Raw genomic sequence first — 18,079 nt, forward strand, 5'->3', positions numbered from 1 at the left:
TGTTGGTCGCTAACCAGAAATCTGTGAGGATCTAATTTCTTGAACGTAACAGCTGTGTACCAAGTCCACTTACAAAAAGAAGAAAAGGAGGAGATATTCTTTGTTCTGCACAAATGGAGTTCTTTTATTTCTCTGATTATGTTCACGTAATTAATGAGATGTAGTTGAAAGGGGACCTTGGTAGTGATCTAGCCCCATGGATATTTTGTGAACTAATGTTGCATTTTCACGCCTAAAACTGGTTACATCTTCTGCTTGCTCTGTTGTTGACGTATTTAATTGTAATATTTTGTGCACAATGTAATTTAAACATTTTTATTAGTCTGTAAAAGTCACTGTTAAACTTACGGGTAATCTGCCAGTCAGCAAGTGCGGGTTACTCCTCCTGCAGTGCAGGCTTAGGCCAAGAGGAGCCTGGAAGGCGCAGGCACAAAGCAATCAAACGTGGGTCTCATATGGAGCACAAAAGTGTCCCCTCACCATTTGCTACTGCCTGTATCGGGGGAAAACCTCACAATCGTGTACTTTTCCATCACTGCTCTGTGCCTCCAAACAAAGGAATTCCAATTTTTTTTCTTATGCTTTTCCAATCCCCATGGTCGCTTCTGCACCTCTCTCCTCTTCCACGTGTGTGCTTTTGAAGAGACTTCTAGCACTGAAAAATTTCTTCAGAGTGGAAACAAAACAAAACCCACCCATTCCTTCTGGCTTTATCCTCTTCTGGTCCTTTTGCTTAACAGTAATGCTATTCTTCCTTTCATCTGTCACTTCAACTTATTTATTCCACTGTATCACCAGTGTCGGTCGTTGTTTTCTTTCCAAGTAAGTGTAGCCTGCATTCCCTAAAACCCTTCTCTTACCTGAACACACCTCTTCACCTCACAACCTCTCTGCCTCAAGTAGCAGTTGATGTTTTCAGACAATGAGATCCAGAGCAGTGGCTCTCAGGGATTTCAGTTATTGCTGCTCACTGTCTTATACTTTTTTTCCCCTGACAATGTTCCTTTCTTCTGATTGTTTGTCTTGATTGTTTTCGCTTAGGCTCACCTTGTGTAAGGGCCACGAACATTACTGTTACACAAATGTTAATGACTGGTGGGGGGTGACCCCTTCCCCTTCGCCTGCATGCAGTGTTTATGCCCAACTCTCTCGTGGCCCTTCTTATCAACGTTCTACAGCAGCTTTCTGTGTGCAAATAACAAGCGTTCCGTTAAGATCTCTAACAATAAACTCGCAAACATGTCTGCTGCTGCAGGTGCTCGGCCAGATGTTGCAGGCAGCCTGGCCTTCCCTCGGGTGCGTGCTGCCGCCTGCTGGCCGCACAGCCTGCACGGCACGGCTTGGTGCCTGGAGGGAAGTCGGGTGGGTGGTGGAGTGAGCTTGACCAAAATTTGGGCTTCAAAAACAAACAAACTCCAAACGCTTTTGCATCAGGAAGTTGCTATGGTACCTGTGGACACGTGGAAGTGCAGAAATAGCCATTCTCTGCAAAAAGCTGCCTCTTATCCTTAAAAGTGGGGGGAGAATCAAGGCTGGTGCTGTTTGATGTTCTGCTTGCTGATCTACTTGAATCTGAATCTGTGATTTGAGAAAAACCCAGTTCAGACTTGATTCTGCAGTTGCCTTATTAGGAGTTGCAAGAAGAGCATAACTTCTTCGTTGTATGTGAAAATGTAAAAGATGGAATAAAAACCAACCAAAAAAAAAACCAACCAACCTCACAGACTCAGCTCTGGAAAACAGTATGAGAGTAAAACTGGAATTCTTAAATGGCTATCTGAGAAGGACCAAGTTTGTCTTAGAGCTCCCTGTTTTTCAGTTTGGTATTTACAGGAAATACTGTCATGAGGCCAGTTAAGATCACTGTTGTGATGTCATACCTTTTAATAACTGACTTCTTGTATCTAAATTCTCTTGCAAATATTAGATATTCATTTTTTCAGATGTTAGATAAAGGTTCTTTAATCAGTAAGCACTTTAGCTAGGCGGAATAATCAATTTGTGCTGTTTCTTGCAGGATCGAGTGACATTCAGAAGAATTATATTGAAAAACAATGCAAAGAAGAGGAAGACGTACGAGTTATTTATTGAGTCTGTACCCCTTCTCAAGTCCTTGGAGGTAAAGTCTCTCAGAGACATTTGCACCAAAGTTTTCTGTTAGCTCCCCACCTGGTTTATACTGTTATCAGAAATCTGTGTCATTTTCTGCTTGCATGTTTTTAAGAGCTGCTTGAGTATCCTATTTGGTGTCCAGCTGCATTTGTACTGTTGAAGTTGTCCAACATGTTTTTCATATCCACCGTTCACAGTAGGCAATTCTTATCTCAGTCTTTGCAAAGGCTTTAAAACATACAGCAGGTAGAGAAGAGGTATTAAAGGGATAAAAGTTCAGGGTTTTGGTTCTGTTTGAGGGTGTTTCTGAAGTAATGATACGGTCTCTGGAATATTTGATTTTCATCAACTGTGAATGATTTTAAATTTCAAAGGTGTTTCCCTCAGCAGATCTTGCTTTATCTTACCTCTTGTAAGCTAAGAATAAGCTAAAGGAAGCACTGCTGCCCAGGAAAAAAAATAAGCGGGCAGAGCAAGCACATGTTGTATTGGTTGTGTGGTGCATGATTTTAGGAATGATGTGTAAATTGTCACTTCTAAGCTATTGATTCAGCCTGTATTTTCAGAAAGGCTTTGGAGGCATGCCAGACTGCATGGAACATTGTTATGTGTCTGCCTTTGCCTTATGCCATAACTTATATTTTTCTTTGATTCCTTGTTCTATTTTTCAGCTTTAATCTTTAGCACTTGGGAATAGTTCTCAATCTTCTTGAGAGAAGATTACAAGATTGCAAAGCATCATAAGTGTAAATAGTGGCTTCCAGAATATATTAGTTTGGACCTATGCTGATAGCTGTGGAAGGGGTGAATTACACAACATGTCCCTCAGTGACTGGCTTAAACTAGTTTCATCAGTGAGATTTTTTTCTGAGCCCTAGATGACTCATGAAAGTTTAAGGATTCAAAAAAGAGAAAAATCTCATTAGCACTGGCTGCCTTTTTGCATGACACACTGCAGCTGAATCATGCGTGGATTGTAATTAACAGTTTCTCAAACATGGGCTAGATGGAGGTGCATTTGTGAAATGAATAGATTAAAAATGAATCATGTGTTGAGGTATTCATTTTAACTGTTTAGGATTTTCTTCCTTTCTTAACGTATTTTTACGTTGCTTTGAACCATTAAACTTGTTTTGTGATGTGCTGGATGGGCAGCAGGAAACACTGGAGATAAGTTTAACTGTCCTTCCTCCCTTCCTGTGTGTGAAGGCCAAAGCACATTTCACTGCGTGTCACTTTGGTGCCTCTTGACCTTGCTGCAGGGCATCCTGTTGCAGTGCTTGCTTACAATTTTTAGATCCAGTGTCTTTCTCATATCCCCTCTTGCTAATCTAGCAGTGAGCTTTAAGATGAAAAATAACCAACCAAAATAAACACACAAAAAACTCCAACCAACCAAAGACATTCAAGTGCGTAGCAATGAAAATATTTTGAAAATGAATTAGTATTTTTCATTGAGGCTTCTTGGGAAGTACTTGGGATTTTTTGAAGGGCTTTCTTCAGATTTCAGCTGAATCTCACAGGACGTGATTTTTTTCTGTGCTTAAAGCAGCCAAATCAGCCATTTTTAACTTCAGGTGTGGGCACTAGAAAATGAAAATGTTTTTCATTGATCATTGGTAGTCTTGAAAGTTGTGCTGCAGTTTATGAAGTCGTGTGGGGCTGCATTTTTCAGTAGCCAGATTCAGCAGGTTTCTGTTGAGCGAGCGCTTAATTTCTGAGTTATGAAATTAATTATAGCAGGTAATTGTGCTTGATTTTCCTCTTCATTGCAGGCATCAGAACGAATGAAAATTGTGGACGTTATAGGAGAGAAAGTGTATCAGGATGGGGAACGTATCATTTCTCAGGTACTTGGAGCATAAATTCCCACCTGTCCTTCTCCCCTCTTTGTTTTTGTTCCTGTGTGGAATTTACTCACAGAATCATGTTAATTGGATCAAGTTGGCATCACTTGTTCTTTTAATACTTTCAATTTGTTTAAGCAGTTTTTGACTACATGGGGAAGGACCAGCACATATTTTGTTACATATTTATTCTACTGCTTTAGCTTCTGGGTAATCCCTTCTCTTGACCATTTGTTTTTTTATAAATGGTCTTTGCAAGGCTTCAAGAGGAAGGAGCCTTAAGAAGCTGAAATTATGAGTCTCTCGTTGCAATTTTTCATGAAAGTCCTGAGGTGCAGTTCTTGTAGGCACCTGTAACCAGATTAAATAGGGAATCCCAAACCACATCCAGAGCATCTCCAATTTCTGGGTCTGAATAAACAAGAAAATCAAGCAATTCAACAGGACTGTGATTTGCACAGAGCTAAACAAGCTCAATAGGGATATTTTGTTAGTTGATATCAAGTCAGTTAACTGTACTGTCAAAGAACTGTCACTTAATTAAAAAGCTATTTTTCCAGATGCCTTTAAAAAGAGTATTTTAGTGTTAGCAATAGTCAGACTTCAGTCAACTGTAATGTCTGCTGTGGTAGATCAAGGCCAGATTGAAACATAAGGCTGGACAAATTCAATCTGAAGTTTTTTTCTTTTTTTCCTGTGACAGAACTAACTTCTCGGAGTATTTTTACAGATGAAACACAAGAATTCTGCATCAATCTCAGCTGGGGGGTAGCTTTGTATATTTATTTTGAGAAAGTGCTCTATTTTAAGCAGGGGTTAATGCAAGGAAGTGCTTGGCTTACCTGGAATGGTAGGCTGTGTGGTCACAGGTCTCCCTGTTTTGTAAACAGAATCTGAATCCTTCATAGTGTCTTGAATAGTTAATCTTAATAACTTGAAATCAGCTAATACAATACAAGAAAACAAGATTTGCTGATAACAAAATACAGCCAAATCACTTCTTTCCAGAAAGACTCAGTTGTGTAAGCTGAAAATCTTGTTGCTTAAGAGCCTGAGAAACCTGGGCTGTCAGCAGAATCAAAGCTTTCTCAGAAGCTGTGCAGTCAGTGATCCGGTTACAGGGTTGGTTTCAATCTGTAACAGCCGAATTAAGGATAAGGATGTAATTACATGTAAGGAAAATTACAAGTAGGATTGATATTCTGGATTGATCTGGGTGATTATTGCACATTGCTGGAGATGATGAAATTTCGTGCTTGGAAATGATGGTGATAGCTCTTGTACTACAGCGACTGCACCAGGAGCATGAATCCTTTTTCTCTCATGGATAATGTTACATTTTAATTATCTTTCTGGAATTTGATCTGTCAGTTAGGGCAGTGTGACTGAAAGCAGTAGCTTTAAATCATACTACTGGTGCTTTAAACCATTCTGCTGGTGTTACGTGAAGTCCCCATGAAGTCTACTCAGTTTGATTCCAGTTTAGAAGTACTGAGCACAGTGCGTTGTGAAGAAGCGCGCTGAGTGCAGCAGTTTGTGATAGCTGGCAACAGGAAGCGAGCAACTTCGTACTTCAGTACTCAGCACTGTTCAGAAAGAACCACAGATAAGAGCCTAATTCTTCTGTAACTCCATGGGGCTTCTTGGAAACAGATGAGTGGAACTAAAACAGAAGTTCTTAGTACACGTTCCTGTATCGTTTTGGAACTTGATTCTAAATGGCTACAATTTCTACTTTCTCCCACTTTCCTGATGTGATTTATTTTCCTTAAATAGTGTAATGCCATTGAATGCTTTATTCTTTTTTCACTTTATTTTCACAACTGTTATGTAATTCCTCACGTTGATGGCTTGCACAAAGCCCAGTTCAGAATGAATAATACCATTCATAAATACTTCCATAATAAACTAAAAATATATACGTATTTTTTACCTTTTCTTCACAGGGCGATAAAGCAGATTGCTTTTATATTGTAGAATCTGGTGAAGTAAAAATCATGATTAAAAGCAAGGTGAGTTTGAACTGGGTGATTAGATTTTAAATTAATCCCTGATTTGATTGGCTTAAATCATTGGCTAACTGCGGTGTGCAGAAGCCTAACTTGACTGACTTTGAGACATCATTTTAAGTACTTGGTCATCGTCACAACTGCAATGTGTTTTACATCCCCATACCTGTTCTGAAGTGGGCAGGAGTCAGTTTGCCAATGTTGGAAGGTTTGTTTCTTCTGTCTACTCTGCACACTGACCTCTTGTACTCTCTCTGGCCTTAAGGGTCAAAATGAAACTTTCTTGTAGGATTGTAGCAAACTGCAAGGAAGAAAAAGCTGGGATGTGTTAACTCCAGTATCCATTAGCATCTGAATAGATTCCTATACAGTCTGAAGCAGTCCTTTGGGATGAAGTCTTATCTATGACAAAACTTTGTAGCTGTGTTAGGCTGTGTAGCAGTTCCCAACTTTGCAACAGTGAATACATCAAAACTTATTGGCCAGCATACACTTAACCAAACATGCAGTTGAACGTGCTGTCAAGGCGTTATAACATTACAGGGCGTGATTTAAGAGCTGCTAGTTTGCAAGCTGTAAACCAATGGGCAGCTGCACATGTGCAGTCTATCTGGGATTAACTTGAACCTTGTACAAAGACGTAACTGTATGAGAGTAATTAAAATGTACTGTTTTGCAGACTATGATGAGTAAGGAAGCTAACCAAGAAGTAGAGATTGCCCGGTGTCACAGAGGGCAGTATTTTGGAGAGCTTGCACTTGTTACCAACAAGCCCAGGGCAGCCTCTGCCTATGCTGTTGGAGAGGTCAAATGTTTAGGTAAGCAAATGTTCTCTGTGTGTATCTAGTTACCTGTTTCTGGTCTTTTATTGTTTTGTGAACTACCCCTAACTGAGAAACTATTCAAAGTCTGGCAGCCTTTTGGCACCAGGTGGTCAGATTCTAGAAGCTAAGTGCATAGCTTGAAGTGGATGACTGTGCTGAAATTTGAGAAGCACCACTGCTTTTCTGCTCAGACATCTAGTTTCAGATGGGTGGGGATAACTGCATAGCAGGTTGGTTTTCCTGTGTGTGTGTTCTGTGCTCTTTGAAAAGGAGAATTTGCACCAAGACTCCAGACTTAAGCATTAGCCTCTTATCTAGCTTGCTTGTCACAGCTTCCAGGTGATCTGTTAATGCCTGCACGGTGTGTGTTTGACTTCTGAGATGAGGTGTGTGTTAAGCTTGTTCCTCCAAGCGATAGTACAGAAGGAGATCAGCATCCATTGAAGCCTCAAAACCAAATGGGTTATATTGAAGTTCTGTGCTTCAGCTTCAAAAAGTAGATTGTTTTATCCAAAAGGACTCTACTTGACAATCATATTTTTACTTCTCTGCAGTCATGGATGTGCAAGCATTTGAGAGGTTGCTTGGACCCTGCATGGACATTATGAAGAGGAATATAACGCATTATGAGGAGCAGCTGGTGGCAATGTTTGGCTCAAGCATGGACCTGTTGGATCCAGGGAATTAGGCACAGGGTACCTCAGTGCCTTCTTAGTTCAAGACACAAAAAAGCCTCCTATCAGCAACACAACTCACAAGGAAAATGGACACTACGGAACAGTTAATGCTGCTGTCTTCTTGGGCATTTTAGAAACCATAAGCAAGTCTCGGCACAGATGGATTGCTCACTCCCTGCCTCCACTTTGCTGCTGATACTTCATTATTAGACCTAGATTAAAAATGGTTCTAACTTTGAGTTCTCTTACTTGGTTCAGAATGGCATCTGTCCAGCAGTTCAAGTGCCTGATGCAACACCCAAAGTGTGCAAGATACAGAAGCCTCCTTCCTTCTGGTGTTCCTGTTGGGATAAATTTTCAGATCAAATTTTGTGGCAGGAGGTTGCCTGTTCCTCAGAGGCAACCTGTGGAATACAAGCCTTTGATAGGTTTATTATCTTTCTAACACTTCAATTACCCAAATTTGCTTTTAATTGTAGCAGCTGGATTTGACATTAAAATATCAATGGAGCCAGTTAGTACGGTGGCACTGAAACTTTCTTCCACCTGTTGAAAACTGCAGGTACTTCATTAAACCAAGTAAACTGAGCTGGGGACACAGGTGAGAATCTGATTAGCAACAAAATGCAGAAAATGAAGCATTGCTAAATTTAAGTGTTTTCTGAGCAGCAAAGAAAATTACTTCATGCTTCCCAAAAAAGTGCAGTGATTCAGACCGTATGGCTTGAAGGTGTCATAGTTGTCTTCTCCCCAGATTTGCTCCATGTTTCTGACACTATATATACATATGTATATGGTGTCAAAATCACAATAGATGACCTTCTTTCATTTACAGAGATCCTTTATACTACAAGTTTGCCAGGGTGCTGTTGTCTGACTCAATTTTAAAGCTTTTTAAGAATGAACATTTTGTAATTTAAAGGAAGACTACTTCTGTATTTATCTACAGGAGCTCCCTCCTTCCAATGTCACAGTATTTTAACTTAATTAGACACTTGAATGCTTTCAAATGCCACTGATTTCATAAGCCTTTCAAAAGTTGTCAGCATTTGTCTTTGCTAACTAGACAATTGGTGTATTTGAGGAATCTTTTGGGTTAAGTGATAACTAAGCTAATTATGTTTATCTAAAATACCTGTTAAATTTGCAGCATTTAGTAGGTAGAGTGTTTCCACAGCTTTAATGAACTTAATTCTGCTGAGATTTTATCAGAGCACCATATAAATACGAATCAGATGATAAGAAGGACATTTTTATGGTGTGAAAAGAATATTTATATAGAATCACAGAATGGCCAGGGTTGGAAGGGACCTCAAGGATCGTGAATCTCCAACCCCCTGCCACATGCAGGGCCACCAACCTCCCCATTTTAGACCAGGCTGCCCAGGGCCCCATCCAACCTGGCCTTGAACACCTCCAGGGATGGACGGGGCATCCACAGCCTCTCTGGGCAGCTGTTCCAGCACCTCACCACTCTCTCTGTAAAGAACTTCCCCCTGATACCCAACCTAAATCTTCCCTCCTTCAACTTAAAACCATTTCCCCTTGTCCTGCAGTTATCAACCCTTTCAAAGAGTTGATTCCCCTCCTGTTTGTAGGCTCCCTGTAGGTACTGAAAGGCTGCACTGAGCTCACCCTGCAGCCTTCTTTTCTCCAGGCTGAACAAGCCCAGCTCCCTCACCTGTCTTTGTAGGGCAGGACCTCCAGCCCCCTGATCATCTTTGTGGCCTTCTCTGGACCCTCTCCAACAGCTCTCTGTCCTTCTTGCATTGGGAGCCCCCGATCTGGATGCAGTGCTCCGGATGGGGCCTCACAAGAGCAGAGTAGAGAGGGACAGTTACCTCCCTCCCAGTTACCTGCTGGCCACCCCTTTTCTGATGGAACCCAGGATAAAGATATGAAATTTGTAGGTAGTTCATCTGTGACCCTTTGAATTTATGTTTTGCAGCTCGTGATAAAAACTTAATGGTGTTTTATGTGGATTATGATATTTTAATTGTGGATGCTGGTGTAACAATGTGCTGGCTTGATTCACAGCCGTTTGAGCAAGAGGAGAAGGATGCTAATATTGAATTTCTGCTTCTAGTTGTTACAATGGTGGATATTTTCTTTAAGGCACAGAAAACTCTGCAACTTTAAGTTGATTACTGGGTGACTTTCTTTCTCCTAAATAGATGAAGTCCTCCCAGTTCCTGCAATATAAGTAAGATGGCAACTTGATAAGTTTGACTCTTGTCCAGTTACTGTCATTGGAGTAATATTTTTCTAAAATGCAAGTGATATGTAATGGGCACCACTGAACGGGGTGTTTCCGTAGTATTAAAGTCCTGGTTGTAATGTGTAGCAGCTGTTTTAACTGCATGTATTTTAGAGCAGTGAATTTCCTTTGCTTTCCTGGGCTAGTTTTTCTCTCTTTTTTTGTGTGATAAATTACAGCCAAAGAAGCAGCAGGTACTTCATTCATGCTGTCATGCTTCTGAGGCTTAACACCAAAGACAATATCCTTCTTTTAATTATGGATTATTATTAATTTTTTTAAAGAACAAACAAAAGAGTGAAAACAGTCTTTGATATTTTAAAGTTCAGGATGGTTTGGGTTCCAAGACAGAAGCCAACTTAGACTGTCCTGCAACCCAGACATAAACTGGTCTGCAAACCAGTATGAGTTAAGTGCTGCCTAAGCTGTCCTGTGAGCTAAAGAGAGACTTGCTGTGAATAATTGTCAGTTGGGCCTTTGTTGCTCCCAGGCAGAATATCCCCTATTCAGAGGGACCTGGAAGGTTGAGCTGTCTCTCAGATGGATTCTGTTTCTTGCAGCCCTTGGTTCTCTCTGCAGGACAAGATTTTGTTCCTCAGCACATGCAAACATTGGCAATTGTTTTGAAACATAACAGAATGCACAGATTGATGTTAGATTTGTAAGTTCTACCTGGAAGGGAGGATTTCATGGCTTCTGGAAGTCAAAGGAGAAGATGAGAACAGAAAATCAGAAGATTGGGATCCAAGAACAAGAATTTGAAGTTCTGTTTTTCTCTAGACTCCCTGAAGCAAAAGCAAATAGGGCAAATACCATCCTGCATCCAGGATGACCTCTTTCTGTAGTGTAAAGAGGCAACCTGACTCAATCCTTGAGCTGAAGGAGAGTGAGTCTATCAGGAGGCTCGTCCTTCTCGCCCACCTTAAGAAGGTGCACAGCGTTGTAGTTTGCAGTGTGCATGATTAGTCTGCTTTAACCATCATGTTCTGTGCCATCTTGAAGCATGAAGGTAGCATCCAAAGCTTGCAGTGAGATGCTGGACGCTGCCTGGTTAGCCACACGGCACAGCAGTGAGCAAGGTCAGAAAACACGCTGGCAATGACAGTGTGACTGGGGAGTGAAGTGCCTGGTTGCAGAGCTCTGCCTGCATTATTGCATCTCAGCTTATTCCTTTTCACTAGGACTGTTCCTCACAGACGAGGAGAATGCACACTGCTGTTTTTGTTGCTGTTGTTACAGCTCAGTTGAACAGTAAATCTGCTGTGGACACCCTGAAATTTACAGTGGAGAGAGGTCTAGTTTTTAATCAAAGAACTCAGCAGCAAAGTGGGTATAAAGGATAGTGTCTTTGAGACTTGGAGGGAAACAGTTTGATTCCCTGCTTGTGATTGTTGTGAAGGCAGTGAGGGGAGCTTTCAGTGGCCGAATATCCTGGCATTTCCACTTCTATTTAATGTAACTGCACACGTTTCACAATGTTTAAAAAAGGGGGGGCAAGAGTGCTCTCTTCTAAAAAGGCAAAACAAAACAATGTGCAATTTTGCACAGAGGGCAAAAAAGAAATCCCTTTGAATGTCACTTCCAGTCTTTCTTTTCCATTGGCTGAAGATGGACTCTTGTTCTCGATGTGTATTTGTAAACTAGTCTTGCCAAAATACAAACACTTCGCGTTTCTTTTCACTCCAGATAATTTTTGTTGTTACGGTTATTGCTGATCATTTCACTTCCTTCAAACCAGATATTTTATTTCAAGAGGCCTTCCTTGTGGATTTTCTCCTGATGTCTGCAGCACTACACTGCTGTTCCAAGGTGGAAGAGAAAGTTGCTAACCTCATAAGAGAACACTCAACTCCGCTTAGCTGGCTGGAGCTAATAATGCGTTACTAATTTTCCTCTGCTTTGTGGGGCAGGAGGGGAATTAAATTCTGCATAAAGTTGCTACCTCAAGGCTCCAAGTGCTTTGAAAGTCTTTCACTTGGGAGAATTTCATAAGACAGTTCTTAAAATTGGTCTGTTCTTTTGAGTTAAATATGTTTTTAATTGATTCGAGGGACCCTTATTCATTTTACACTTAGTATTTGATTCTCAAAGGGTGAACAGCTGCAAAATTTGATTCTTGCAGTACAGTGTTAACGTGGGAAAAAAAAAAAAAGTATCTGCCATATAAACATATGGTTTTAAAAAGTTAAACCACTCTGGGGTTCGGCTTCACTTTTGGTTAATAAACTGACATGTTGTGTCCAGCCTTCCTGGTGCAGTGTGTGTGTGCTCTTTATTGCTCCCTGCAGCTGACAGCCCCCCACAGCGAGTACATCAGAGTGGGATTTACAGCAGCTACCCAGATTTCCCTGGAGTGCCTGAGTTCCTTCTGTTATCAGGGCTTATGGAGAACAGCACTCACCCTATTGCAACAACCAGAACATGTTTGTACGTGATCTGACCAGCACGTTTTGCTTTCCAGTGATAAAATTTTGCTGTCATCTTTAAAAAGGAATAGAAATTTCTGTAGATGTTATTGCTCCAAATAGAACTGGCAGCTCAGGCATATTTGCCAAATAACTGTAGGAAGATTATCTGGGCTCTGTGCTGTTTCTCTGTTCCTTAAAGGACCACAATATTCCTTGAGTTCTCGCTTGGTGCTGCTGCATTCTGTGCCTTTTTTAACCTCACTAATAATTTGATGAGAAAATGAGCCTTGGTACATGTTGGATGTTGGAACAAGATTATTTCACGTTTGCTTTTGCTTAAGCTTTGTTTAAAGCATTTAGTATTTTACAGTCAGTTTTTAAATTAGGTGGGAGAGTAGTCCAGAAAAGGTGCCTGTTAGGAATCCAACAGCCTGCTTGGGAGACTGAAATCTTTTGATGTGGTTGGAAATGAGCTCTGCTGAGTGCTTACAGGGAGGCTTTGGGGCACCGTGTTTCTGTTTTCTTACGAATATCTCCTTTCAAGCACTGCAGGCTTTAGCTGACATAAGTATGCTGTATTTGCATCAGTAGGAGGAAGGTGAGAGCAGGCTTCCGCCTGCGGCACAGGAGCCCTGCCCTTCACGGCCTGACGCAGCTGGGCTCGCAGGGAATGGGAGGGAGGGGATTGCTGCCAGGGGGACAAAACCCAAAGGTCAAATAGGGAAAGCTACCCAGAACCTCGGCGTTCCTTTGTGCAGAGTGGTCAGAGAGCGGTTAGGGAGGTGGGAAATGCTTTCCCGTGAGCAGGGCCCTAACTCAGGCTGCACGGGGTGGCCGTTAGGTCGCTGCGGTGTTGCCATGCTGGCTCAGAGCAATTCCTGACGAGATGCAGTTTTAGAAGAAGCATCCAGCTGGTTCTCAAGCTCAGGCTGTTTCATCTTGGGTGCTTTTTAAGTTATTACAGTTTTGATTTATTTGCAGAGCGAAGGCCCTTCCCTCCTCTCTGCTGCTTTTCCACGCGATCCCAGGGCTTTGTGCCCACGCGTCCCCCACAGCCGGGACTCGAACGCAGCACCCAGCGCCGCCTCCTTACTGCTACGCTACGCGTGTTCGAACGTAGCACCGCGCGTGCGGCTCCGCGAAGGGATCGCGGTGGTCCCGTTTACGGTCACAAACTTATCAACAAGCCATCCGGCTGCTGATTAAGCTTTTAATTGGCGCTTTGACCTCCTTACGCTGCCCGTCCTCGAGGCCGGCAGATCGTCGGGCCCGCCTTCATCCCGCACTTCGGTCCCAAGCACCGCCTGCAGCTCCGCCCCGCCGCGGCCCCGCCGAGCCGCCGTAGAAAGGGGCGGCCGCCGCCGGGCGCATGGAGCGAGCGGAGCCGCGGGCGGCCGCCTACGAGCGGCGGGTGTTGGTGAGCGCGGCGCAGCACTGCTACCTGCGGGTCCGCCTGTGCGTAAGGCCCCGCTCCTCAGCGCCCCGCTCCTCGCCGCCCCCCAGCCCTGACTCCGCTCTGTTTCCCCGCAGGGAGCTCCCCGACGGCGCGGCGCGGCCCAGCGCCCCGCAGCTGAAGCAGCTGGTGGTGGCGGCGCTGCGGGAGCTGCACGGAGAGGTAAGGCGGGCGGATCGCGCCGAGCCGCGCGGAGCCCGGCTGCGCCTCACGGCGTCTCTGTGTGCAGGTTGGGGCCGCTTTGCCTGTCGACGTCTTGGCGTACGAGGAGAAAAGTCTGTGTGCCGTCCTGAGAGTGATTAGCGGGTAAGGAGCGCGAGAAAAAGCTCCATCGGAGAACGGGGCTGTGAGGAATAGCTGGGTACAGCAGGGTGCGTGGAGCGTGAGGGAAACGGCGGGCTGTGAGAAAGGAGACTGGGTCTGTTGTAACGGGACGGGGGAAGCGGTGTCAGGCCGGAGAGAGGAGAGCTAGGCTGGGCGCGAACAGCTCTTGCAATGAGCGCAAGGAGGCACAGGCTGCCCAGAGAGGTGCTGGATGCCTGCAGACAGCCGAGGTGAGGCTGGATGGGCTGTGAGCACCTGGTGGGGCTGTGGGCATCTCTGTGCATCGCGGGGAAGTGAGGCCGGATGACCTCTCATGCCACATCCATCTCTTAACAGTTCTGTGAAATAAAAAGTCCCTCAGGTTTTGTGACCTGTGTGCATCCATACCTGCTGTAGAACAGAAGGGTCTGGAGGAGCAAAGCCCTGCTGGAAGGTGTGGTTCTAAATCTCTTCCTGTGAGAATGGGGGTCAGGTTTAAATGTTGGAGACAGCTGCAGGTGCTGTGGGGGAAATGGCACTGAAAGGCACAGGAAGAGCTTAAGAACAGGGCCAGTAACGTAACATGGTCACCATTAGCATCTGCCCCGTGTCAAGGACAAGGGTACAGCCCTTATAACAACCCTTCATGACAGAGCTGCTACCAGAACTCACTGGTGCATTACAGGTTGTCAAAGTCTGCCTCGTTACTCTCTGTGTAACATATTTTAAAAACATTTATGCTGTGGGAAAAGAGAAAAAAAATCTTAATGTCCTTTGTCTTATTTTTACTCAGAGGCCTCGTCAAGCTGTGGAGTGCTCTGACCCTGCAGGGCTTCTACCAGAACAGGCGGTGTGCCTTCCGGGTACTGCAGGTAGGAGGGGGCCTCCCCACCATCAGTGCTGTGCTGCATGTTTGTTTGGCACCTTTCTTCCCTTTCATCCCACTTCTTCCCTTTCTAAAAGTCAGTAATGATCTCATGTAAAAATGGATGCATAAACGAGTACCTCCAGACCTTTTGTCTTTTTCCCCTGAGGATGCTGCTTAATAAAATGACTTCCACGAATTCTTTGTCTCTGAAGCCATGGCTAAACAAATTTCTGCTTAGTCATGGCACTTACTTTAAAATCTTCTACATAAATGGGAGGATTAAATATTTTCAACTCTGGGTGCATTTGATGATTTTTTTTTTTTTTTTTAATGCTTCTCGTTTTCTTTTTTTCTTCCCCCAAAACAAGACATCTCCATTCCTTCTTGCGTTAGCTGGGAACAGCAGGGAGCTGGTCTTGGACTAAGTCTCCAGTCTGGGTGGACTGTCAGAAGGTCCTTGAAATGTTGCTGCTCTTCAGATGTGGAATTTCTAGAGGGGATTTCCGACACAGAGCTTCAACAAAGCTGGCGGTTACCAACCTGTTGTTCGGATGTCCATTGCTTCAGAATTTACATATAAAAGTTGGAGACAAAGCTGAACTTACCAGAGTTTTTACACAGAATGATGTCCTTACTTTTTCTCATTTAACAGGTGACACAAATCCTTTGCATTTAAGTGAAGATTTTGCCAAGAAAACTAAATTTGGTAGAACTGTTGTACACGGAGTTTTGATCAATGGACTTATTTCTGCAGTTCTGGGTACTAAAATGCCTGGTCAGGGCTGTGTGTTTCTTTCTCAGGAGATTCGATTTCCAGCTCCTCTGTATACTGGAGAAGAAGTGATAGCTGCAGTGGAAGTGAAACGACTGAGGAGCTCTGTTGCACGCGTCTCAGTATCGTGTAAAGTCAGAGAAAGTGGAAAGACTGTTATGGAAGGGATGGTGAAAGTCATGGTGCCAGCAAGTTCGAGCTCTTGATCTTGTGTTTCTTCACAGTAAAGACAGAAATGTATGCTTGGTTTTGACCGCCTTTGTCACGTTCCATCTATTAATGCAGTAAACTTGCAACAAAAAAACCTCTAGGATCATTCATCGACAGCAAACAAACACAATCCTGAGAGTAACTGCATCAAGAAACCTTTCAATTTTTCTGTGCAGTTCTAGAATTGGGCACTCACATCTGACAGATGTGGCCCATTTAGACAAACATCTGCTGTGCCACAGGGCTTGGAGTGAGGCTGCTCCTTGCAGCCCATCTGCAGGTCACACTAGTTAAGTTCAGTCAGAACATTTTTGCTGTTTATAAAATAGTTATATTGCTAACAAACGCGTGAGAAGGGATGGTGTTGTGCATTTCAGTAAACCAGACAAGTGGAAGTGCTGACACTCACATGCTGCAAGATTTCTTCAGGCAATCTGACTGAAGCTCTGGCTGATGGTGCTGCAGTGTGCTTTTCTGCACTGTTCTAACTTTTACATGGAAGTTGTAGTCAGCCTTTATACAAGCAATGTGTGCTTTCTGATAAAGCTTGTAGGTGCAGCCCTTGCCATATTTCACCAGGAATAATGGGGAGATCTCCTGAAAGCATGGGCTCTTTTCAGTGGCCGGCCCATAATTTTATGGCCAAACAAATGCTATCCTCCCATCTCCTCTGCAGCAGAACGGCATTCTGCATTGATGCAGATAACCTCAGAAGTTGTTTGCTATGTGTGTGGTAACTGCTGAGTCCCGGCCTGACTGAGCACCTCGGAAAGAACCCGGTCAGCCTTGGGAGCACAGGTGAAGGCAGTTCAGCTGTAGTCCTCACTGAAGGGCTGGCTGCCACTGGGAAAGGATCTCCTTCTGGAGATCTCTCCTTGGTGAAGCTTTCTCCTGTGAATCTGGAATCTTCTGATACGGGTGAGCAATCTTCTTTCCTTCCCTTATAGCACCTTTCTGTCGTGCTGATCTTTCTGTCATCACACCTTTGTTGTAATGCCTCTCCCACGCTATTGATCTGTCCAATTGCTACACTATGGAGAGAAAGTTTGCCTTCAAACAATGCAGTGAAAGTACTAGTAAAATAGCTAAGCTATCCAGGTGCAGTGCAGCAACGAATCTTCTCACTCCTTCCCTGTAGCACCGACCCTCTGGATGCGATGTTAGGTTTGTGCCTGCTAACAAAATGAACCGAAGCTGAGAGTGGAGCAGCAGGAGCAGTTTGCAGAGGAGCTTTTGTGCTGTTCAGCCACTCTGCTGTCAGCACGGGATGGCAGTGCTGTGCAAGGGATGGCAGGTGTGGCTCAGTGAGCCTTGTTCCTGCATACAGCTCTCTATGGGAGTCACTGAAACATAGGGATCGTGGGCTTTCCAGCTCGAAAAGCAAATGGTATCCTGGGCTCCATCAGAAAAGGGGTGGCCAGCAGGGATATGGAGGTGATTGTCCCCCTCTGCTCTGCTCTTGTGAAGCCCCATCTGGAGTACTGTGTCCAGGTCTGGAGCCCCCAATATAAGAAAGACAGCTGTTGGAGAGGGTCCAGAGAAGGCCACAGAGATGATCAAGGGGCTGGAGCACCTCCCCTACGAGGACAGGCTGAGGGAGCTGGGCTTGTTCAACCCGGAGAAAAGGCTGTGGGGTGAGCTCAGTGCAGACTCTCAGTACCCAAAGGGAGCCTACAGAGGGGAGGGGAATCAACTCTTTGAAAGGGTAGATAACAGCAGGACAAGGGGAAATGGTTTTAAGTTGAGGGAGGGGAGATTTAGCTTCAATGTCAGGAGGAAGTTCTTTACAGAGAGGTTGTGGATGCCCCGTCCATCCCTGGAGGTGTTCAAGGCCAGGTTGGATGGGGCCCTGGGCAGCCTGGTCTAAAATGGGGAGGTTGGAGGCCCTGCATGTGGCAGGGGGTTGGAGATTCACGATCCTTGAGGTTCCTTCAAACCCTGGCTATTCTGTGGTTCCCAAATAGGGTCTCAGTACCGCTGCAAGGAAATTTAATTGATTTCTATTGGGGAAAAAAAACAGTTGTACAGATTTCAGATGAGTGAGGGGAAGATGCTGAATCCTAGCGGAACTTTTTATGGCAGTTTCAACACCCGAGAGCCAGAAACAAGCACGGAGCTGCCCCCATCCCACCCTGTGCCGGCGGTACGGCACGGCTGCGCTCGGCGTTTCCCGCCCCGGCGGTGAATTCACGAGAGCCGCGCTCCCGCCGCGCGAGGCCCGAGCGGCGCGGGCACCCCGAGAACCCTGCGCGAGGCCGTCGGGGCGGCACGGCGCCCCCTGGCGGGCGGGCGGTCGCGGCGCAGGGCGGGCGGCGGCGCTAAGGCCCGGCGGGGCGGCG

General features: G+C 44.5%; 3 protein-coding genes across 4 annotated transcripts in view; all 3 read left to right on the forward strand.

Annotated features, from left to right (window-relative positions):
* The window catches only part of PRKAR2A (protein kinase cAMP-dependent type II regulatory subunit alpha), a 49,508-nt gene extending 41,791 nt beyond the window's left edge, over positions 1–7,717 (forward strand). For both annotated transcript variants that reach the window (XM_042880952.1, XM_042880953.1), the window contains 5 exons: positions 2,018–2,119; positions 3,888–3,962; positions 5,906–5,971; positions 6,648–6,786; positions 7,347–7,717. In XM_042880952.1, the coding sequence (XP_042736886.1) occupies positions 2,018–2,119; positions 3,888–3,962; positions 5,906–5,971; positions 6,648–6,786; positions 7,347–7,480 (516 nt within the window). In that variant the 3' untranslated portion in view covers positions 7,481–7,717. The remainder of the gene's footprint in view (positions 1–2,017; positions 2,120–3,887; positions 3,963–5,905; positions 5,972–6,647; positions 6,787–7,346) is intronic.
* A 5,786-nt stretch (positions 7,718–13,503) lies between these two features.
* RPP14 (ribonuclease P/MRP subunit p14) lies at positions 13,504–15,352 on the forward strand. Its single transcript, XM_042880895.1, has 5 exons — positions 13,504–13,589; positions 13,665–13,749; positions 13,817–13,893; positions 14,684–14,762; positions 15,127–15,352. The coding sequence occupies exons 1-5, from the start codon at positions 13,504–13,506 to the stop codon at positions 15,181–15,183; spliced, it is 384 nt and encodes a 127-aa protein (XP_042736829.1). The 3' UTR covers positions 15,184–15,352.
* On the forward strand, positions 15,221–15,783 carry HTD2 (hydroxyacyl-thioester dehydratase type 2). Its single transcript, XM_042880894.1, has one exon. It carries the CDS (start codon positions 15,221–15,223, stop codon positions 15,734–15,736), a length of 516 nt encoding a protein of 171 aa, XP_042736828.1. The 3' UTR covers positions 15,737–15,783.
* The last annotated feature ends 2,296 nt before the right edge of the window (positions 15,784–18,079 follow it).

This window comes from Lagopus leucura, unplaced genomic scaffold, assembly GCF_019238085.1.
Source record: "Lagopus leucura isolate 7727_CA_CO unplaced genomic scaffold, USGS_WTPT01 Super-Scaffold_100028, whole genome shotgun sequence".
In the NCBI taxonomy this organism is placed as follows: Eukaryota; Metazoa; Chordata; class Aves; order Galliformes; family Phasianidae; genus Lagopus; species Lagopus leucura.

Coding starts and splice junctions, on each gene's coding strand:
- RPP14 (XM_042880895.1), top strand. CDS start 13,504: ATGGAGCGAGCGGAGCCGCGGGCGGCCGCCTACGAGCGGCGGGTGTTG. Junction 13,750..13,816: donor TGCGGGAGCTGCACGGAGAG/GTAAGGCGGGCG, acceptor CTCTGTGTGCAG/GTTGGGGCCGCTTTGCCTGT. Junction 13,894..14,683: donor GTCCTGAGAGTGATTAGCGG/GTAAGGAGCGCG, acceptor ATTTTTACTCAG/AGGCCTCGTCAAGCTGTGGA.
- HTD2 (XM_042880894.1), top strand. CDS start 15,221: ATGTTGCTGCTCTTCAGATGTGGAATTTCTAGAGGGGATTTCCGACAC.